The 24,043-nt window shown below is 33.8% G+C and overlaps 2 protein-coding genes across 3 annotated transcripts; both read right to left on the bottom strand.

Moving 5' to 3' along the window:
• Positions 1-2,511: 2,511 nt before the first annotated feature.
• Positions 2,512-4,909, bottom strand: LOC140043646 (uncharacterized). The gene is made up of 3 exons (XM_072088162.1): positions 4,726-4,909; positions 3,595-3,901; positions 2,512-3,317 (listed from the first exon to the last, which is right to left on the bottom strand). Exons 1-3 carry the CDS (start codon positions 4,798-4,800, stop codon positions 2,707-2,709), a joined length of 993 nt encoding a protein of 330 aa, XP_071944263.1. The 5' UTR covers positions 4,801-4,909; the 3' UTR covers positions 2,512-2,706.
• Positions 4,910-7,362: 2,453 nt separating this feature from the next.
• On the bottom strand, positions 7,363-23,817 carry LOC140044957 (uncharacterized). Of its 2 annotated transcripts, none has more exons than XM_072089678.1 (15): positions 23,663-23,817; positions 20,828-20,864; positions 17,801-17,861; positions 17,426-17,633; positions 17,042-17,335; positions 16,350-16,421; positions 16,179-16,227; positions 14,087-14,130; positions 13,058-13,135; positions 12,798-12,904; positions 10,135-10,267; positions 9,842-9,907; positions 9,407-9,590; positions 8,826-8,923; positions 7,363-8,479 (listed from the first exon to the last, which is right to left on the bottom strand). In XM_072089678.1, exons 1-15 carry the CDS (start codon positions 23,676-23,678, stop codon positions 8,319-8,321), a joined length of 1,608 nt encoding a protein of 535 aa, XP_071945779.1. In that variant the 5' UTR covers positions 23,679-23,817; the 3' UTR covers positions 7,363-8,318. The 2 variants fall into 2 exon arrangements, with proteins under 2 accessions (XP_071945779.1, XP_071945780.1); XM_072089679.1 differs by having other exon boundaries at positions 17,180-17,335.
• Positions 23,818-24,043: the final 226 nt, after the last annotated feature.

Raw genomic sequence — 24,043 nt, 5'->3', positions numbered from 1 at the left:
TTAGGCTTTCTGGTAATGCACACGAACAATTTAAATATTTTCAGCAGAAAAGAAAAATCACAAATTTGTTTTTGCCTTTAAATATAAATAAATAATATAATAAAATAACGAACAGCACAATATATCGTACAATTATTATTTTAAGCAAAAAAGGTGTATTTTAAGCAAAAAAACATATTTTGTTTGCATAATATTATTGTATTTCTGTGACAAAATGTTAGGGGGTAGGGGGTAGGCCTACTATATATCATGTTGAATAGACAGATAGGCAACGTATCTCGATCGTTTATATTTCTGAAGATTCTTAAATTGTATTGGTCCACAAAAACAATACTTAAAACTATAAATGCAATGTAAGATCATTATTTGTTGCATAAGCCTGGTTACAACCGCAATGTAGAACAAGCATATAACTTTTAAACGAAAATGCAATACTTTGATTAAAACAGGTATTTTTTTACAATTACATTTTACTCTCTGAGAAAACTATATTTTTTAGGAAATGAATATGTTTAAGAAATTAATATTAATTAATTAATTAAATATGTTAAGATATGAATGTGTTAAAATATGAATATAAAAAGTATATGTTAAGATATGAATACGTTAAAAATATGAAGGTGTTAAGATATGAATACTTTAAGATATGAATGTGAAATGAACATGTTTAAATATGAATGTGAAATGAATACGTTAAGATATGAATGTGAAATGAATGTTAAGATATGAATGTGAAATGAATGTTAAGATATGAATGTGAAATGAATGTTAAGATATGAATACATTAAGATACGAATGTGAAATGAATGTTAAGATATGAATACATTAAGATACGAATGTGAAATGAATGTTAAGATATGAATAAGTTAAAATATGAATGTGAAATAAATATGTTAAAATGTGAATGCCCATGTGCCCTTTCTTCATATTTCTATTTATATATTATATATACTGTTTTGTAACAGGGGGTTTTTACTTATTAGCTGTGCTTCTGGATTCCCTCTTTCCATTCTTTCATTTTTGTAATGATTATTTATGTATGTTTATGTTTTTTTGTTGTGAATGGAAATAAAGAAATAAACAATCCACCGCTAATGTAGTAAAACCTCCAGCTAATGTAGTAAATAAAAATCAACACCAGCTAATATAGAACGGTCAACAGATAATGTACTGTAGTAACGAAAATTGCCTCCCAGCTTATGTAGTTACTATCGCCAGCTAATGTAGAAAATATTTTATTTTACAAAGTACCTATGTCTAAATCATTTGCAAATGCATCTCTTTTCTTGAGACGCAATGCAAGGACGTAACGCGACGCAACGTAAGTGAGTTGACCAATCACAAGCTATGGATTATAAACTGTCGCTTGTCATTGGTCAACACGCTTGCGTTAAGTTTACGTTCTTACGGTGCGTCGTAGTGGGAAACAAATTTAGCTATCTCATAAACGATCGACTTTCAAAACGCGGCCTTCTCGTAAGCGACCATACATCGTGAGCAACCGCCCTCGTTAGAGACCACCTCTATTGAACGACCACCATCTCTATTAAAGGACCGCTTCTCATAATCGAGCACCTTTCTTAACGACCACCTCTATTAACGACCACACCTCTCATCGGGGAGAGAGAGAGAGGTTGTTGTCCCTTAAAAGAGGTGGTCACTTACGAGATGTCCCCTTTTTGATAGTCGATCGCTTACGAGAGGTGAATAGACTGATAGTAGCTAATTAAAGAGATGCATTTGCACATGATTTAGACAAATATATAATATTTTCTACATCAGCTGGCGATAGTAACTACATAAGCTGGGAGGCAATTTTCGTTACTACATTAGCTGGTGTTGATTTTTTATTTACTATAACATAAGCTGTTGGTGTTTCTACATTAGCTAGAGGTTTTACTACATTAGCGGTGGATTGTTCTACATTAGCGTTTGTTTCGACATTAGCTATTACAGCCTTAAACATAATGTAGACACTTTTTTGTAATGTTTTTTTTTTTAATTCGTTTTGTGTCCGTTGGATATTTTGCTCTGCCAACAGAGCAAACATAATTTCTATTTTTTTTTTCTTAAAACAAATGATAATAAATGATACTTGACTTGACTTGACTTGAGCTGGCGTTTTCTACATTAGCGGTTGTAACAGGCCTATCTTACATTATTTTTGTTTTAAGTGGACCAATGCAATTATCTTCAGATAAACCCTTAGTTGATTGCCGAAGCTCAGCATCATGTTGTTAGATTGCTTCGTTATATGAGCATGGATTCATGTTATGAGCTAACTAAATTGCAGTGTGTGCGTTATAGAGAAAACTGCATCTTCTTTTTTTGTCATTAAATTGTATACAATCCTCTTAGTTAAACAATGAGTGAGTTTTATATACTGTATTCAATTATTTTATTTATATTGTACTCAAATATAGAATGTAAAATCTGTAAATATATTTATTGAAAAAACTATGAACAATCAGCCGATTGTTATGAAATACGATTACAATAAAACAATATATATAGAATACTAGAAGTTTTATTATCGGTAGTTTTTGTCTGAATAAATGATGGTATACCATAATTTTTCACTTCTGATTGTCAGAGTGAATAGTGTATAGGCATATATATATATATTTAAAAGAAATGTTATTGTTCGATTGAATTTACTGAATGTAATCAAATCTTCCACATTAAGTCTACATTCGCCCTCTAACATTACATAACAGTCGCATACGGTGATTCAAATCCCAAATTCTCGTAAATTGGAACGTTTATTTCCACTGATTCTGTGTTATCTTGGCACACGATCGGTTTCTGGTGTGAAACAAGCATTCGTAAACAATAGATAGTCCACATACTGGCTTGAGAAATCACAACAGCAATTAACAAACATAACACTGAAATAATGGCCGTGAGAAAATCTTCATCATAGTCTGTGAGATCATAAATATAATGTTCACCATGTTCATTAGTTCCACCAGTCAACCAGTAAACAACATTGAAAAATACGTATAAAAGTCCAAACCACCACGTGTAATGAAAGTGTACAAAGTGCACAGGCGTTGCAAAAAGTACTAGTTCGATCAAAGAAAGAACCGATGGAATAACGGTTATGTGGATAATGTCGACAAAGTCAAATGAAGTATTTGGTTTATCATACAAGTTCAAAACATACACTGACGTCCAATAAACTGTAGAAATTATAAACGATGTGTTACATGAAATATTAAAAAGAAGCCATTGTGTTTTTTTGTTTGTTGACATTTTGTACTGTATACGGCGTTTTACGACCATCCGTTGAAATGCGTTTGACTGATTGAATATTCCTGGAAAACAAATATAGGCCTACATTTTCATACATATAAAAAAAATGCCTATAGAATAGAACTCAAAACTGTGTTTACTATCTATATTTGACGAGGAGTAGTATACGTTGGGGTTGTGATATTGAGACGAATTTGTTATCAATTTAATATAATATAATATGTCATGTCAAGTATAAAACAAACTTTGTATTGTATTGTATAAACATAAAATTATTAGATCTTGGAAAATTTGGACTGCTGTTAGGTTTATAGATAGATAATTGAATGAACAACTTACTCTCATTCACCTGTCGACCAATAGTACCTGGTCCGTTAGAACTTATAGCTCTATCCCTCGTCATAGCGTTTTCCTTTGAACTATCTTCCTCTTCTGTGTTAGATCTTGTAAAAATGATACTATTTAACATAGCGATGACGTTGTATATGGAAAATACAATTACCGACCAACTAGTTACGTATATAAATAGACGGAAGCCAATTTCTTGCATAAATCTTACTAGATACAATATCAAGAAGACAATGTAAGAGAAAGCAACAACTATGCGATAAATGACGTATGTCAATCGATTGCAACAAAAAGGGCACTGAAAAGATAAAATAATGAATAAAGTGAATTTCTTTAAGTTAAAATAAAACTACTCGGCCTATGAATAAAATACATTATTGATTAAAACCGAAGCAATGTACAGTACTACTGCAAGTCTATTAGGCCAGGGAAGAGTATTCCTTGATTAGGCTATACTTCTGTACGCTTTGAACGTTGAATTATAGTTAGTATTTTGTTTGTCAACGTTCAATTGTTAAGCTTACCTTTGTTAGACATATGGAAATTGATTTGACAATTATTCTCATCTATATAATTTGTTGATTTTTTTTAACCTTTTGTAGTTTTTTCTTTGTTTTAAAATTTTACATTACCTTTCTTTCTTTGTTTTCATTCACATAATCATAAATAATCATATCACAAAACAAATGAATGGAAAGGGAGAACTGTACTTTCGATATATTTCGAAAGTACAGTATACGAAATAAAACATATACCTAAATAGTTTGGGCGTTTGATGACAATTCCGTAAAACACCGTACGCCGACACAGAGAGAGTATCTTCCCACTGGTTTCGCGTTATCTCTTTGTACTCACACAATTCGATCCTCAATAAAAAATGGAGGATTTAAATATGGGATTTCTGTGAGTTTTTGCTATTGGATGAAGAAGGGTGGAATCCAGGTGATGAGAGTTTCTTGTTCTTCTACTACTCTTTTTTCCTATTTTACCGACTAAGGTTTACTGTATTTATTCCATGGATTTAAACGAACGTATGATACCGATTAAGTTTTGTTATACAGTAGTTATGCCTAACAGGTAGGCCTAGTAGTAGTACGACCATTAGGCCTAGAATAGAATTACCTGCCCTTTTGTAAACGTGTCATTCTCCTTTGTAGATAAGCCCAGATCTTCGCAAGAAACATGGCAACAACTCATGTTCTAAACTTGTGTGTGATATAATATTAATAATAATTATTATTGTTATAAAGCCGAAAAATTCTTGATTTAGTTTTTCACGTCGTCGTCCACACATCGACTATTTCAAGACAAAGACTGCCGTTCCTACAATCGTGAAATAACAATACACCTTATTCTTTTGTTCGTTCTTCAACCGTGATAAGTTTTCCCTTTATGCGAAGTAAAGGAATGATTCACTATTCTTTCTACCATTATTATTAAATAACCAGTGAATATAGGCCTACTTATAAATAAATTGTGTACAATGGCGGATATAAAGGAGCATGCCCAACTCCCACACTTTTAATTTCTATATTAATATCCATAAACTGATTTTCGATATCATAATTTATGTAAAAAATGGCTTTCACTCAGGTGGATTCTGGCTTGAAACTGAACCTTAATAAATAAAAAACAACATTATTCTATTTTTATTACTAATATACATAATACGTAACCGCTAATATTACATAGCCTATGCAAATACGTGAACGTGATTGGTTGAAACTGCATTTCTCATGACAACTCTGCGATGATCGTAAATCGTATATTGTTATTCGTGCTCTCTAAAGATGTGATGAGACCGTTGGTGATTGGTCAATGCTCACGGTAGTAACCTGGTACGCGCGGCGCGCTCAACATCCAGTGATTCGGTTAAAGAAGACGAATTATTATTTATTCGGCATACCTGATATTATTATTATTATTAATGTAGGCTTATTGATGAAAATTCTTCTGTTTATTTAAACGACCTAGGTCTAAGTGAATATATTATTGCCAAAGAATCATTAATTAGTAATTATCTGTATATTATTCTTCGCAAGGTAAGGTGAATGCAACGCTTTAACTAGGCCTAGGCAGGCTTATTACTACAAAGAAGGCTTAGCCTAGCCTATACCACCTACACCCGACCCAGCAGTAGATATTCAACTTGTTGTTGGCTATGTAATATAACAGATATCGCCTTTTATCGGTAAAAATATAAGATTTCTCAAGAAATATATTTCCCTCAGCAAGCGCTTCGGGAAATATATATTCCCTCGAACAAAATATCATTCCCTCGGTGATGTCAAAACTTATATTTAACCTCTAAGCAGTCAATATCTGTATAATTTATGCAGAGACGAAATTCAACCAATCAGCCCTTGGTTATTTACTGCGTCATCGGCTACCCGTCCCATCCCCAACCTTAGTCACCATTGTTGTTTTGATTTCGTTGACCACCAGCTTCAACAAGTTTTTGTTTTGATAGTTAAATTGCTTAAGTTTAAACCCACTTGTTTCGGACATCACACATCAAGTTAATTAGACGATTAAAGAATAAAATATCGAAATCAGGAGAACGAACCAGAAATTAATGTGAAATAGCCAGGACTACTTCGAAAGCTGGACCGTCCAACCCACTCGATCCACCACAAAGGCATGCACGACCTTACAAAAAGGCCGACACTGCTATTTACACGCACGCCGCAACGTTCCTTTACATTAAAGTTCCCTTTTTAGTCGCGTGGACGCGACTCTATAGTTCACTATGTCGGTCGGTCTGGCTGTCTGCGCGTTAAATTTTATTGCGCACTCTTTTTGCCCGATTTCTGTTTTCTTGACTTACTTTTCAACTCGAAATTACGTTATACGACCACGTCAAAAGTGACAGGCTACGCACGTGTAAATTAAAAAAATATAACTGTTTTTAAACATGTTTAGTAATTTCGGTCAGTTGGTAGGTTGGTCGGTCGGTAAACATTAATGAGCACGCGACTGCAGCCATCTATATGACCTTGTTTTATTCAACTGTTCATTTTGTGTTAGACGGACATGCATCAGATAAGCATATTCAAAACAAGTCATGGGGGGTAAAAATGGGGATTTTTGTCTAAATCTGCACGTATTACGTTTCGATCAATATGCTTTATCGTCCTCACGTGTGGCGTACCACAAACTTTATATCAACATTTGATTTTGCCATGCAAACCTTCAAACAATAAACATGGGACATAACATAATTGTAAACATAATAACCCTATATTCAGTAGGTCAAATGTCAATAACTTACTTCCGGTCATTTCACATTACATTTAGTCAAATGTTCTATTACAATACAATATATAAAAGAGATGAAACCGTACAACTTTAGCATGAGGGCGGTTTTTTTTAATGGCTGCTAAAACATAACATTTTGGATATTTAGTGACGAGAGTAAATCATTAAGGACATTGAATAGTTAATGTGGTAACATATATGAGAGCGCCTTTCAAAATCACCGCCAATATTAAAAAACAGTTCAACAGCCTTATAGTCAAATAAAATTTGTTTAAAGCTGGTGGCTTATTAGAATATATATATAACTTTGCCTGATGTGTTTATAATATATATTTTGTATATGTTTGCATTATGTGAATAAATTTGAACTTGAACATAAAATTGTGTATTTTTTTTTGTTATAAGGACTGCAAAAAAATGCACCCTAGATATTTGACGTCACAGGTGCATTTTTATATTTAACCGAAAATAACCCCCGAAAAAACTAAAAACATTGAAATATTAATTTATTCACTACATACATTTTATTTAGGCGTACACAATCTTTAGTGAATATTTTTTAATCTGCCACCGACTTAATTATTTTAATTTTGTTCCACCAATTTGTTCAAATGTTCAGATGATGGCATTTTAACTTCATTCTAAACTTGTTTTAAATATTTTAAAATTATTAGTTTTTTTTACTGATTTTGATCAAATAAATGATTACAAAATAGAGTTGATGATTGTGGATCTGGCAGACATGAATGATAATGGAAAGCAGACGCGAATTAACAATTCTTGTAGCTTTTACAATTGGATGAAACAATTTCAGTCAATACAGACATTTTAATCCTTTGGAGCTCTATAGTGGAAAAACAAAGAGCGTTGTTTTGTTGATTATGATGATTTTGGATTTGACATAGAAACAGAATGACATTAGGAAGCTACTACATAAAACAAAAGAAACACAGGATACTGCGAGAGTGACCATTACAATAGTTGAAAAAGTTTTAGTTAATACAGCATGTCATTTTTAATAACAGTACTTAGTAATACTAGGGCCAGACTTGCACGCTGAATCAAACCTAACCCCAAATGTTCATATTGCAAATGTTGAATGAAATAAACCTTTTGCAGAGTATACTTCATATTCAAAATATTAATCTCAATGTTATAAATACTGGATGTGGTATTTCAATCTCTCAATGTCAAAGATAAAGCACAAACTAATTTTATTAACATCTACTAAGATTTATTTAACTTTTTTTTTAAATCACAACTCTAAACTGCAACAAATATCAATTGAACATGTGAAGAAGTTCAGGCATGATCAGACATTTTTTTTATAGATTAACATTAAAAAAGGCTTACATACTAATTTTTCACATTATGACGAGTCATACACAATAGTAAAATTGTTTGCAACAATAGCATCAAGTACCACAACTTATTTTACAAAAAAAGTAACCGCAAGATTAATAGGGGCGATCTCGTCGCTCTCTTCTGTGATCATCACGCCCACCACCCATTTTGAATCCACCACCCCCTTGGCCCCCTCGGAATCCTCCACGACCACCTCCGCGTCCACCTCCACGACTAAATCCACCACGACCACCACCACGGAAATCTCGTCCTCCTACAAGAAAAACATTTTTAACATTATTTGTATGCAGCTTACATTGGGTTTTATAACACAGCTACATATATGTTATTTGTTATGTACACACTACAAAATAAATAAATAAAAATCAAAAACATGTAAACAATAATCAATTCAGGACAAATATATATTATAACTGTTAGTTCCATCAATCTAACTCAAACATTCTTTGTATATTATACCGTATCAAATTTGTATGCGTGGCTATAATTACTGAATTTCCAAGTACTTGATAGATTTGCAGTACTAAAACGACATAATTATTAAATTAAATTATTATTATAATTATTTATTTGTTGTTATAGTTTTTACATATTCTTACCATCTCCTCTTCCTCCACCCCCACCTCCACCTCCTGGTCTTGCTGTCTTACACCTATTACAGGTATCCCTCCATGCAAAGTTGTTGTTACCGCAAGTGCTAAAATGAAATGAAAATTGTTTAGTGTTCAATACAGTTGCAATTCTAATTTAAATCCAATTAAGACTGACCAATTGTTAATAATAATATAAAAATAATGAATGTTTAATGGAATAGTACAAATGATGGCATGAGGCAAAACCGACAACTTTGACATACTACTGTATTTTCGATGTTGATGCTTTATTTGTATTTATAGTAATATGTTTCGAGGACCCCTATGGAAACAAGCTTTCGAGCTTATAGGGTCATCCTCCTGCTCTCGTATTTTTTTGTAACTATTATACATTTTTGAAATAGTGAGCTAATAATTAAAAAAAAAAACAAATATAAACAAACAGTAAGATTCTGTGTTTTGCAATGTATGTTGAATAGTGTATTGTAGATGGAGAAGAATTCTATACAGTATAAGCTTACAGTTTGCACATTTGTTTTTGGTTGGGATGAAATATTTCCGAAACAAAAAAAAATTGAATTGAATACCTTTCTGGACATGTCCAATCACCATCTCTTGAAGGTCCACCACCTTGACCACCACCACCACCACCTCCTCCACCACCACCACCGCGTCCTCGTCCACCACGGAATCCACCTCCTCTTCCTCCTCTATCTCCACCACGTCCAAATCCTCCTCCTCCACCACCACCGCCTCTACCACCTCCTCTACCTACATTATGAAGAAAAAACTGGTTAGTATTAACGAGAAACTAATTATTATTTTTTATTAATGTTCAGAAAGCATATTTGCATCAGATATATATCGTGAATAGAATCATTTCATTACATCATACAAGAGGTGTCCGAGTATCATCATATACAAAAGCTAATTAACATCGCTTACATCACAACCAGAAGGCAACACAATTCATTTCCATTCTGGTTATTGCCATGACAGTATGTATTTGAATACAAACTTACCATAGTTTGACGTTGCTGGACGTTTTGCTAGTTCTACTTTCATGATGTTTCCATGGAAATCTTTACCTGAAATGACAATATTACCTAATTTAGCACGGTTGAAGAATTATTTAATAAAATCAAGAAACATCCTGCAAATACAATAGTACAGCACAAACATGCCTTCAAAAGCATAACGCAACAGAAGTACAGTTGTATGCAAATTAAGAAGCTCTAGATTAATTTACAGATTTTTAGAATTCCTAACACAAAAACAAACAAAAAACCAAAAAACATTTGCAAAAATGACTTACCATTGAACCAATCGATGGCTGCTTTGGCTGTTGGAGGGTCATCATACGTTACAGTCACTTCTCCTTTAGGTACATTCTGATTGTGCTTATCTCTGTACACCCAAACTTTGGGTTTATTAGTTCGTTTGTCCATCTAAATTAAAAATAATAGTAAAGTATTTAATAAATGGGTTTCTTCAAAATTCCCTTATTTAAAGACCCATTCCGTACAGTTTGTAACGATTTGTAAAAATAATGCACATATATTACTTTAAAAACATTAACATTGTCTTAAATGTACATTTTATGGTAAATTATGATAAACAGAAAGAAACAACTACCTAAGTAGCTCACGGTAAATGTCCTTAACGGACGGTATTTAGGACTAGCCTAGTTAGTTATGCTCACGCTAACCATTTTTTTTCGCAAATGGCGATTGGAGTGGTCAATTTGCGAAAAATTGATATCATTTGCAAAACTTGCGAAAATAATTTTTCTTTAAAATCTCAAACGACTTCGATACCGTTGCCAGCCTATAACTATAAGCGATAGCAATGTAGAGATATTGCATTACTTGCCTATCAACAACGTTTTTTTCCGCGTTACTCGAGTATGTTAATTAAAACAAGATTTCCGTTCAGAGGTCTACTTAATTGTTCAGGCGAGTAGTTGGAAATCGTGTTATCTGTAAATAAATGTACACGCGCCCGACTAAGCTGCTGATCCGTCGTGCGTCGTAAATATCACGCAACATGCTGCATGAAAATGTTCGTTTATGGCGTGTGTTAAGATGTTTTTGTGACGGAGAAAATCAAAACATTCAACATGTGGGTGAATAAGAAGCAAATAAAACACAAACATTATTATTATTTCATATTGTTTGTGTTGATAAAGGCCTGACGCCGACCATACATTACATGACTTGGCCGTGGCGACTGGTATCGCGTCAGGCCAGTGAGGCTGCAGTAGATAGGCCTAACATTTTTGCATGCGGTCATGTTTTTATTTGTATTTTCAATCACAAACTTGAATGAATAAAATATAAAAACAATACAAGACAACAACTAACACATTTATTTGATATCCATTTGATGTATCTACCCTGGGCTCGCACTGGCCGATCGCCAAGTCGCCATGGGCGAAACGTTTCCAGATTGGCGAAAAATAAAACGGCTACATTAGCCATTTTGGCGATGACATATGATAAAATAGATAAACAAATAATCATTTTGGCGAAAGCATAAAGTCCAACTAAAAGGTCCATTTGTCGATCTTCAAGCATTTATTTTGTTCGTTATAATGTTGTTTACTTCAAGCTCCATTTTCGTAAACTTGTTTCGTTGTACCAGGCGTCTCTTTGTTATTTCAATATGATTGAGGTATACTGCACAGAGAGAGACAGACATTACACGACACATGGATGATGGAGTCTACCCAAACTATCACATGTTGCGCTGCACAAACGATCGACGACAGCCCCGTCGGTCGGCTATTTACCGGGATTGTCTATTTTTCGATAGGGGTGTACTTTTCAGATTCAAAAGAAACATAGTATCTTCAATGAATGATCTTATCGAAATCAATATTTATGCGTTATGCATTTTAGGCTCCAATAATGTAGTTTCATATTTTACCCTTAATAAAGTTTCCTCGTGCGTGCAGTGCGTCAGTAGAGTAAACAAAATAACATTCGGGAAATGGTAAAGTCTAACAGGCGTGCATTTTTTTGCGGACTATATAAACAGCAAGGCCGGCCGCCAACTTTTGTGTTGTTGGTTAATAAATAATCGGGCCGGGGTGGTATAAATTTCTCCCCCAAAAGAAACGCTTTTTCCCTGTGCTTTGGCCTATTATCTGCACATTCAACAACGATATGAGTGTTCGTTTGCTAGAAATATTTTTTTAATTTTGGCTGATGACCGATTCATTTGGCTAAATAAAAAAATTGGACTTTAGCCATTTTGGCTATAGATAAACTGATTTGACTAAAAAAAATATTTTGACTTTCGCCAAATGGCTAAACAAAATGAAATGTTAGTGCTACCCCAGCCACCGACAAATTTAGTCATTTTTGTGGTTTTTAAAATTTGCTAAAGAATTGACGATTTTGCGAGAAAAAAAAAAATCGGCGACCTTTCGCAAATTTTGCGAAAGCAGATTTGACCTTAGCGTGGTGTATTCTTAGTTTTGTAGGCCTGGCTGGTAAACACTGGTAACGTACGAACACCATACGCTAGCTATAGACTTGGCCTGACATATAGTTGCTCTATTAATTGTCTTTCTGTTTTTGCCAGACTCTGTTATACAAATTGGGGGAAACTCTGTATTTTTGCTGAAATGTTCGATTTGTTTTGGCCTTGTGAACGAAAAGTGGGTAAATTACACAATAAAAAATAAAATATCAATCTGCGCGCAATGCATGTTGGGATTATAGCGGGCCGCTAAAATTATTAGAATCGTCTTATTCACATTTTAACAAAAAAAAGGACCTCAATATGACCATACAGTATTTATTTTTACATTATATGTAGTTTGTTACCTTAAATTAGATCTAAAACATAAGGAATCGGAATAATGGTAGTCTTATATAGTGCCTAATACAATGATTTTAAGCACTGAAAAATGATCCATAAAATATCCAAAATAGAAGAAAAGCAGAGAAACCATTTACACCACTCCGTTACCTTAATAACACCAATGTTGCCAAAAAACTCGGCAACTGCTTCTTCTGTTACATTAGTACCAAGGCCACTGACAAATATTGTATCATGCATCTCGATCATTTCTGTATCTGTAACAGAAAATGCAAACACTTCAAATAATTCATACTACGAATAACGACATTGTACAACATATTAATTACCGTAATCCTTGAGCACTTTAGTGGATATGTGCATTGTATAAATCTTATTATTATTATTAATTGTTAGCATCATTGACTTACCTCCACCATATCGGCCTGAATTTCCTCCACCACCTCCACCAGTACCGGCTCCTGGTCCACTTCCCCTGCTGCTTCCACCTATGAAAGTAATTTTCATAAATTAACAAACTTGAACTTTTTCACCTATGTTTTAAATAATAAAAAAAAATTACCCTCCTTTAACCCTTCATTGCCAAAGTGACATTAGACCTACAATATTTCCCTGTTTAGCAGTAGTAGTTTAATTACTACCCAACAAATTTGAATTAAAAAGTATAAAATTATAGGTATATTTACACTATCTTTGTATTGTAACATTTATTGGAACAGCACCATCTTTCTACCCTTTTTAATTTTACAACCATTATCAGCGAGCCTAATCCATTCAACTTGATACCAGACTTAATACCTCATTTGTGTTTTAAAACAATTATTTGACCTTTTCGGAAATATATACACTGTATTATATATATTTTAGACCAAGACCATTTGATATTAATGAATTTTATTTGTTCAGAAAATGTGTCACCATTAAAAATGTAGTTGATTAGATTCACTGTTTACATTTAGAGTACCCATTCTTTCCCGGAAGATTTATTTAGCGTTAATGCAGACCTGTATACAGTTGGATCACAAATGATTCTATTCACACAATATTCTAATTAAATAATGAAAATAAAACAACTTTATACTGTATAAAATAAATAAAAAACCAGGAGTTGGATATTGTCAGTATACAACAGTACACTCTTGATACATGAAACTTAATTTTAGTAACACGCTGCATTAAAATCTGTATGAAAGGTTTAAAAAAACTCTTTATTGATATATTTGTGAATTGTTATAGGAGCAGATTTATTAGCTTGTTATACACAAGGCCCACTAAATTTCATAAGATGAACTCTGAATTGAGTATTTTGACCACAGTACGAGATCATAATTATTCTCAAACTGCTTGTCAAAACAATGTAAAACTAGCTGTTCAGTGATGACAAGAAAAGGTTTTAAAACTTTTAGTAGCGGACGCTTGCCAAATATTGACTAACTTACCGTCCCTATTGAAGCCGCCACCGCGTCCCCCACGGCTACGATCACTGTAATTAAGAGAGGAATGCTTAGGTGACGGGATAAGAAAGCGTAGTTTGATACCTCCAAAGTTTGGGGTCGTCAAACTATACACCCTTAATTCCCAATCACACAATAAGCTCCTCATTTTCTTTTTTTTTTCTCAGTCCGCTGTTTATGAAGAAATTCTTGGAGGCTGAAAATTGGCATGTACAATCTATACAATTTACCTATCTAAACTACCAATATACAATATGTAACACAACTTATATACTTTCAACATACTAAACTTCTTAAATAGATAACTAGAAGTTAATCTTGGTATGGTTTCTTTTGAAAGCCAACATTCTGTAAGCTAAGGGTAAATTTATGTTACTGTACTTCTGAAACCCAAAAATGTCGAATGTGAAACATGAAATGGAAGATATGTATTAGTGTTTATTTGTTTAAAAGTAACGATTATGTTTTCCCTACTCTGATGTAATTGTACTTTATACTAAGTATATATTGAAAACATAACATTGTAATAATTTCATTTCATGTTACTTGAATCTCTTGTTACCATCCAGCATAGAGTTATTATGTAATAATTTCATTTCATGTTACTTGAATCTCTTGTTACCATCCAGCATAGAGTTATTTGTATATTCCCAGAACCTACTCACAACAACCTAATGATTTTGATGTTTGCAATATTATTGTGATCGGTCTAGCAAAGTATTTTTGCCTGAAACAATCTACTGTTTTTTAAAAATAAGAAACTTTTCCATAAATGACACAAATCTAAAATTACTTAAGCTACTAAATTTATACACTATAATAAAATATTATCAAGTTCAATTCATTGTACATAGTTTAAATTTAGAACCTAACAAAATAATGCAAGTAATATAATTTTCACAAATTTTTATAAATCATAAAATATAAAAGTATTTATACCAGTTATGAAGCCAATATATCAGAAAATATTCTAATTAAAAAAAGATAAAATCCCAATATACAATAATTTATACTTAATTTGGTTATTACCTAGGAACAAAGCTGTTTCGACTTATGTTAACACATGTAGAAAAACAGAGTACTTGCGTACATTATATATTATAATAACCAAAACAAGCTGTACCAACTTCTTGGAAAATCTCTCATTGTAAAAACAAGGCAAATCCGCCACAAGCCACAAATCGATTAGTTGTAAACCCACTAGATATACAAATTATTGCAGTTTCAACATTTTTAGTAGCCATTTATTTCGCATTGGAGATGTATTGGTATAGCAAAATGTAATTTTAAAACCATATTTTTAACATCTCTTGTTACCGAAAATGGGTGTTACAAGTTAGACAAATTGTTATGGTTATTGATCTTTTTGTGACAAGTGGCTGCCTCTTGTTTTCATAAATAACTGGAAGATTTATAATATTGCATTTCATTGATAAATTTCCAACAAACTGAATTTTAATTTTGTTTAAAGGGCACAAACACTGAAATGTTATTCTACTTTATTATTATTATTATTCTATTATTTCTTGATTATATTTGTGCTCTGTCTACCTGTGGACTAGAAAAAAACTTGGGAAGAAAACATTGGCAATAAAGGCATTGTGGTTTCCACGACTTCAACCATTCACTTCCATTATATATTTACAATGTATATAACAATAATTTAAATAATTGTATATTCTAACCAGCTTTTAAAAAGTGTCCCATATTTACTTGCCCTTTACTAAAACTATACTTACCTTACGCATTTTAAAATTTGTACATACCTTTATTATTTTTTATGTAAAATATTTTTAATTTGAGGCACAAAATATAACCACAATCTGGTATGTAAACTCTTTTACTAATTTAAACCCTTTTAGGCCCACTTTAAAATAGAGAGCCTACATTTTTACAATATCACTGTATGTCAAAATTGGTTATCTGCTATAATTTCAGTCATAATTTTACCAAAACTTGGAATGAAAATAGGAGGAGTTTTCGGCCACACTTATTAGCAAATAACAATATCAATGACAGCATTTTTAGTTATGTAATCCTTCTTGGATATTTATCAATTAAACAGGGAAAAACTTACCCAAAACCTCGGCCGCCTCCACGATCTGATCCTCTTCCCCTTCCATAACCTAAAAATTAAATATTGTCCTATATATTTGCTTTCAAGTTGGACGCAATCTTAATTAATTTGAATGTTATTCTTTTGCCTTGTTTGTTTCAACAAGTACTTGAATGAAAAAATGAATGTTACCTCCTCCATCGTTACCATAACTACTTCCACCATAACCACCGCCTTGACCACCACCATAGTTGGTTGATCCACCTTAAAAAAACAAAAATAGGGACACAAAATAAACTACAGCATTTAAACTTTCTCTACAAGTAACTGAAAGGAAAAAAAAAAAAAAGGAAAAAGCAGAGAAAAAGATTCAGTTTTATGTTAAAAGTTTGGTACCCCATAATACATTTTAATTTCATTAATTCTTTTTAATTTTTTATACAAATTGCATCAATATTTTGTTTTTGCCTAACTCAATAAGTATAAATTAGTACGACCAATGTGCAAAAGAAAAATGGCCCCAATAAACCCTTACGTGTCCACCTTTTTAATGATTACTGACCAAGCGAAAGATACTGTGGGAATAGAAAGCAGTTAAGAAACCTGTTTTGGAACTATAGGCAAATTGACAAAATCGTGGGAAGTTTTTCATTAATAATACATAATTTGTAAGTTTATTCTACATTTTTTTAAATTTCAAAGCCCATTATTTGAAAGTCACAGTACAGGTATTGACGATACTTTTTTGGCATCACCTAAGGCAATCAAAGGGAGGAGATTAGAAGTCACATTAGTGCATATAAGCTGTTTTAATAAGATATACGAAGAATATTGTGATTGTATTGGTTTACTATGTTTTATGGTTTGTGAATGAATTGCTTTACCATCAAAAGTGTTTCCAGCTCCACTACTACCACCCCCAGATGATCCAACATAGCCAGACCCAGATGATGGGGGTGGATTAGGTTGTGGGTAATTAGGTGCTCCACCACTATAACTTGATGATCCATAATTTGACTGACCTCCAGTTGAGCTTTGTCCGTAACTTGATGGCTGACTACTATAGCCAGACGGTTGAGCATAACCACTGCTACTTGTATTGCTTGCAGTTGGTGGTTGCTGCTGGGACTGTTGGCCGTAAGAACTTGGAGGTTGACCGCCATAACTACTTTGTTGGCCTGTAATGTAAAAGTGAACTAGACATCAATCAACTATAGGATAACAAGATAAGACATTTTATTGGTCTACTACAAAGTGACACAACTTACCAGATTGACCATAACTTTGTGGTTGAGTTGAGCCTCCATAACTTGGCGTTCCATAAGATGAGCCTACCGAGCTGGCAGCCGGTTGTTGGCTGTATTGTGAATAGTTAGATTGTGCTGCAGGTTGTTGATAAGATTGCTGTGGTGGTGGAACTTGTCCTGGTTGATCATAGCCACTAGATGCTGCTCCTGGTTGACTACCATAACCCTGCTGTAAAAACATTTCATTCAATTTAACATTTAAACAAAACTCTTGTGGGCTATGAATGAACCTTCAACGAGGATATAGTTTAAATGGTAACAAAAAGAACAGGCAACATAATGCCAAATTCGTAATCTACAACAATGAAACATGTTCAAAACACCCGATTTATTTACCTGGTACGAAGGCTGTTGGCCATATGATTGTGTAGAACCTTGTTGAGGATAACCACCATAACTACAAAAATAAAAATAACTAGATTTGAATTCGTCACTTTGACAGAAAGAAAATACTGCAACTTTTCCTACGAAGTAGCTTCGTAAACGTAGGCTCCCTTCGTAGGTTCCATTGTTTGGCTTCATAAACTCAATAAACAACTTTCAATGAGCTACGTTCTGAACTTCGTAGGGAGTTCAGAACCTTAATAAACAACCCTACAATGTTCTTAGCGAAGTAACAAGGTGTGAAAATTAATGCGTTAATTTTGACTGGCGGAGGACCAAGTATTGTAAATTACTAGGAAATATATAATATCATAATCGTTTCCTTCGTGGATGTTTTACTCAACGGCGAATATAAATATTAATTTCCCACGATGTAAACATAGAGACTTGATCAAACACAATGAGCTAAGCCAACTAATAAAAATAATATAGCGAACGTCCAGTCAATCCAGAAACGATGCCGACTAAAAGATCGTACAAAATTCATTCTAAATATAGTATCAGAACGTTCAGTCGGTCGCTCAAAAGGATACAGAACTAGTTTTTGATGTTTTACCCCAAAAATAAGTAGTTAACAGTAGAAATTTAATGTTTTTTTTACATGGATATACCCAGTGGGTCATACACTACACAATTCAATTACTTTTATGTTGGTTTGGTAGGCTTTCATTCTAAATATAGTATCAGAACGTTCAATTAACTAATACAGAACTAGTTTTTGATGATGTTTTACCCCAAAAATACAGTACAGGACAGAATTATTGCAAAAATCCCAACGCATTCAACACGTTGTCGTTGCGTTGTGTTTGCGTTGCGTTGAACGGCTTTCAACGTTTAGTTGTTTATTCAACGAAAGTCATTATCAGCATGTCAAGTAAACAATTAGTTATTTCAACGCTAGCTGCTGCAGCACTAGACTGGCCGATTGCACGCCTGAACGATCAGTAACAACAACAGGCAAAATACCCATCGGCAGTCACTACCAGATATTTTAATATAAATAAAATATATTTGAAGCTTAGATATATTTTTAAGTAATAGTATTGAACGGACAGTTACCAAATAAAACACACAGTGATATTTCCCAGTGTTTAGTGAAGGAAAACATCGAATAATAAGGTCGATGCCAAGTCTAACAGTTAATACTGTACTGTAGGCCTTCCGGGGGAAAACACGATCTCACGTCGTAAAATCAAACAACGTGGAAATTACTGACATCAACACACGAGGCCGCCACCCTGGTTTCCTCGAGAAAAACACCACGTGTGTTATGACGTATTTAACGATCGTTAATGACGACGAAGTAATTAATTTTATTTAGGCCTACATTTTTTAGCTGTTCGAGATTCAAGAGATAAAGTTAAAATATTGTTTCTCTATTTTGGTTTTTATTTTATAATTGTCCCATTGTTTGTTGTAATGTAATTTGAAAGAACTAAAAAATTTGACGTGTCCGACACCCATCCATGAACCAATTTAAATCTTTATAAATCGAACAACATTACATTTTTAAGTACAACAAGCGTTTTGAATACGTTAACAATAGAGCGTGTTGAATGTGTTGAACCCGTTGACCGTTCATTGACGACGTTAAACAATTGAATCCCATAGCGTTGAACGCGTTGAAAACGTTGCGCGTTTTGAAAAGCATCACACTGTAAACTGATTAAAATGTTGGCTGTTCGCTCGCATATTCTCGCAACTCCCATCCCATTCATACAGTTTCAGGAGGAGGCCAATATAATTATATTAAGAAACAATAGTATGTTAAAGAGAAAACGCCTAAACCTCGCGCCTGTAATAATATATTGTCTTGCATCAGAATAAAGTGGTTCTTTATTCTGAATTGTTTGGTTATTCAAATATTTGTGGGTTACACCTTGGCGTGAATAATATGGTATGGCACAGGTTTTGATTTTAAAGAAAACGCCTAACATTGCCTATTGTCATCAAATTGGTCATTCCTATTTCTTGGTTATTATATTTAACGCTTTTCTCTGCATGGGGTTACGTTAGGCACCACAATAATTAATTTATAATATAATACATGATAATGATATATTTATGGATAATAATAAAACTAAACGATTTTTTCCCTTTTAATTATTACGCGTAATATTTCATAATGAATGAACTCTTCACCTTTCGATCAGTTCGTCCCTCACGTCACGAAAAGCATGCGTGAAAAGGACGACGTCCGACGACCATGCTGGATCGTTATGTTGGTGGTGTATTGTTGCCTTCCATGGCGGCGGGTGTAGGCTACGTTGTTTTTATAAATAAAAATGTAGTACAGTACTGCGAAGTTTTTAGTTTGGAAATAATTAATTACGATGTGACCTAGCCTCCAAGATTCACCGCCGCCTTAACTTTGGTATTTAATACTCCAGTTAATATAGGCACACAGTAATTGAGGACATGACCACTACTTTTAACTGCGATGGCAGACGCGGCTCATATACACACGGGGCCTACTCGTTAGTAGTAGGCCTAGCCTAGTGTAATATATTAAGCTAGGTTTCCGCGGAAAAATACACATTATGTTTGTTTTCTTAAATATTTGTAATACTGTATTTTATACTATTACTACTACTACTAATACACACTGGCAATCTGTAAATACCATACGAATCCGATTGTTCGTTATTTCAACGCAAACTCAACGCAACACATTGTGTTGGTTGAATAAACAGTTCAACGAACTCAACACTTTCAACGCCAACGGACAACGCAGTTTCAACGCGTTGTCAACACTTTAACAATGCGTTGAATGCGTTCAAAATCTGCAATAATTCTGTCCGGTACTGTAAGTAGTTAACAGTAGAAATTTAATGTTTTTTTTACATGGATATACCCAGTGGGTCATACACTACACAATTTAATTACTTTTATGTTGGTTTGGTAGGCTTTGCTATGTTTTTGTTTAGGTTTGCGGGGGTTTATCAATACCCCAAAAAACATGTATTATTCATTACTTACCTCTGCTGCTGGGCTTGTGCATTGTAACCACCATACTCTAAAAATTGGAAAATAAACCAAACGTTCATAGTATAGCTTGTGCTTGTTGCTTTTGTGTTTCATAACAATACAATCATATAATTCAATGCTTAAACTATTACAGATTTAGTTTAGCATTTTGTATTGCTAGTAGGTTCTTGATAATTGCTAGTTAAAAATTTCAAAACTAGCAAATGTTTTCTAGTGTAATTTTTGAAAAAAATACATACTTTTTAGCTTAACTACGCCAGCTGCCGATCGCTATGTCGACAACGGCTAATAGGAACCAATTTGGTGAAAACAATTGTTTCATTTACACGCCGCCGATTTACGTCGGGAAACACGAATAGCAGCACCGTGAATCATGTGGTAGCATAGTTGTTAACAATGTGCATTATAAACAGCAAGCTTTTTCCTAACACATTAAAGCATGTGTATTTTGTTCGTCGCTGAGGATTACATCTTCAGTCACGTGATTACAGAATACGCGATTATCAATTTAGGAATTTAACAAAATAAATATTTTGCCTACACAGTGGTCGAAGCGCGTGCTGAATAGGTTCGTAAATAGTAAACACCCCCCATACTTAATGGACTCTACCCATTTTGTTACGACGATCTCACGCTTGAGGAAGAACGTCTCCTCGGCACACCACAAGGTCCTGTTGTGCGATGGGTTTTCTTATGCTTATTGTTTTTATCTGTGGAATTAAATTACACACACTTTTCGCATCACAACTTTAATTACTGGCAAGGGATTCATCAATGAAGAATAGGTTGAATAAAAATTCACTTAAAAAATGCCATAAGTTGTTTTTAAACTATTAATCAGCCCACTATTATTGAGACCAACATCATGCTTCTCGCAATAGGGAATTTCCTGGATAGATGAGTCGAGCGAGAGACGGCGGACCATGGCCGATGAGTTAGACGGGCGTAAATTTGGACGGATTAGTTAGGGACTATAATTTCGCTCGGTGTCAATTAAATTTACGCCGTGGTTAGGATTCCGGCACCGGAACTCAACTGCCCACCGTTAGGGAATCCGACACGCTATTGCGCATGCCCAGAGCGAAGTAATTATAGCTTGCTGCACTAGTGCCACAGACCGCACACCACACCGAGAGTCGGAGTGTTAACTGGGGATTTACTGTAGCCTAGTTAGTCGTCGAGCGAGCGATGGATAAAACTTGGCGGCCTAGGCCATATATGAATTAATAATTAAAATACGACTACGCCACGCGTTAAAATAATTATTATGATATTTATAAGAATCAGTATTTATCTAAGAATCGTAATGCTGTAATTTTATTAGACAGAGAAAGTATGAAGTTCGGAACCGGAGAAAAACACAGGCCTGCCCTAGTGTCATAACGTTTGCGTATTTTAAGAAATGTACTAAAGTGGAATAGCGTAGCGTTGCGACCCCGACTTCCTGAAAAACAGTTCTTTTTTTTTTTTCACATCTGCGCGGCGGCTGCTGTCTTCAACAAATAAATCAACTTGTATACGATTGCATGTTATGTACAGTATAATGTGTTATATGAAATCTTTATTTTGTACTTGAAAAATCATAAAACTAGTCATGTAATTACTGTATATTTATTCATAATTATATAAAACACTTTTTTTCATTACAAAATTAATAGGCCCACTGGTCGCATCTAGCTGGTAGACTTACTAGTATTATTTAGTAGCAAAGAGTGATATATATTCTTTGTTAGTAGTAGACATCTAGGCTAGTTCGCCGCGTGGCGCAATGATCCATCGCTGTTAGTATGGAGTCGCCGATTACCTCGCTCTGGGTATGCGCAATAGTGTGTCGGATTCCCTAACGCTGGGCAGTTGAGTTCCGGTGCCGGAATATAAAACTCAGTTTTGTCATCGGCAATACTATTTACACTAGTACAGAAAGAAAATACTGCAACTTTACCTACGAAGTAGCTTCGTAGATAGAACGTCTATTAAATACAAGGAGCTAAATTATGGAATTCAATCCATGTAGATATTAAAAATGCATCTACAACTTCTAAATTTAAATTAGGATACAAGAACTATTTACTTTTAAGATATGATGAATGTTAAATATATATAATATTATTATTATAAGACAAGTTAAGAAAAGATAATATGGTTTAACTTTAAATAGAAATTGTAGCTTTGTTTTCTTTTATTTTTTATTAGTTTACGTTTTTTTTTTCTTTTTCGTATATAATGTTATCTTGGTGTGGGTCAAACTCAAAGTCTTATAATTATATGACTCTCCCCTCCACCCCCACATAATCAATTTATTGCATTTATTATGTATTTTATTATATTGTGGAAATAAATTGAAATGAACACTGAAAGATAAATAAAAAAATATTCCTGACTTGGTAGCTACAATTATCAAAAACTAATAATTGGATGATCTTTAATAAAAAAAACATCTAGTCCTAGGCCCACCGGCGTGGCGGTAAACAGTCCAACCAAGCGGTAAACGCCCAACAAACATGCGAGTCGCACTGGAAAATTTAAGATTACAATCACTTTAAATCTTTTCAATCCTATAATATTATTTAAGATATTTCAGAAAAATAAAAACCAATTAACATAAGAAGAAGTTTACGTGAAATACTATGACTAGTTTTGGTGGGTTTGCCATTATGGTAGCTTAGACGGATGGCTTTGCTTAGACATACTACTACTAGGCTAGGCCTAGGCTAGAGGATCCAGCTAGAGCTGCTACGCTAGCATAATATCCTTCTCAAAATAAAATTAACATTTACACATAATAATTTATAATTTTTTTTTTATTACAAAACATAGTAAACTTACGAGAGTCGGTAGCCATTTTCACAATTCAGCTTCTTACACTGATAATTACAGCAGTTTATAACAAGAATAAGTTAGCAGGACGCAAATTAATTTCTGAACGGCCAACAAATACGCTATCTTCTTTGGTGGATTTGGGACAACCGACCGACGCACGCACTAAATCAACAGCAGCATCACGTGATTAGGTATTATATTATTATTTGAGGGCGCCCTATCACACTTTGCTGCAGCATGCAGAGAGCCAAAAAAGAGTTGCGACTTTGAAAGTTTGAATGGATTAGAAGCCATGTTTGTGTCCAACTATATTAATGTAGGGTATGGAGTTGAGTCCTTTGTTTTAAAAATGTAAAACATTCAAAAGGCTTTAACTATCGAATTTAA

Source organism: Antedon mediterranea, chromosome 3, assembly GCF_964355755.1.
Source record: "Antedon mediterranea chromosome 3, ecAntMedi1.1, whole genome shotgun sequence".
Classification (NCBI taxonomy): Eukaryota; Metazoa; Echinodermata; class Crinoidea; order Comatulida; family Antedonidae; genus Antedon; species Antedon mediterranea.
This window is presented reverse-complemented; position numbering and strand designations above follow the sequence as displayed.

Excerpts from the sequence above, each read along its gene's own strand:
- LOC140043646 (XM_072088162.1), bottom strand. The coding sequence starts at position 4,800 with ATGAGTTGTTGCCATGTTTCTTGCGAAGATCTGGGCTTATCTACAAAG. Across the intron at positions 3,902-4,725 it reads ACACGTTTACAAAAGGGCAG|TGCCCTTTTTGTTGCAATCG; the intron begins GTAATTCTATTC and ends TTATCTTTTCAG. Across the intron at positions 3,318-3,594 it reads TGGTCGACAGGTGAATGAGA|GAATATTCAATCAGTCAAAC; the intron begins GTAAGTTGTTCA and ends TTTGTTTTCCAG.
- LOC140044957 (XM_072089678.1), bottom strand. Across the intron at positions 16,422-17,041 it reads AGCTGGAAACACTTTTGATG|GTGGATCAACCAACTATGGT; the intron begins GTAAAGCAATTC and ends TGTTTTTTTAAG. Across the intron at positions 12,905-13,057 it reads TTCAGGCCGATATGGTGGAG|ATACAGAAATGATCGAGATG; the intron begins GTAAGTCAATGA and ends TTTCTGTTACAG.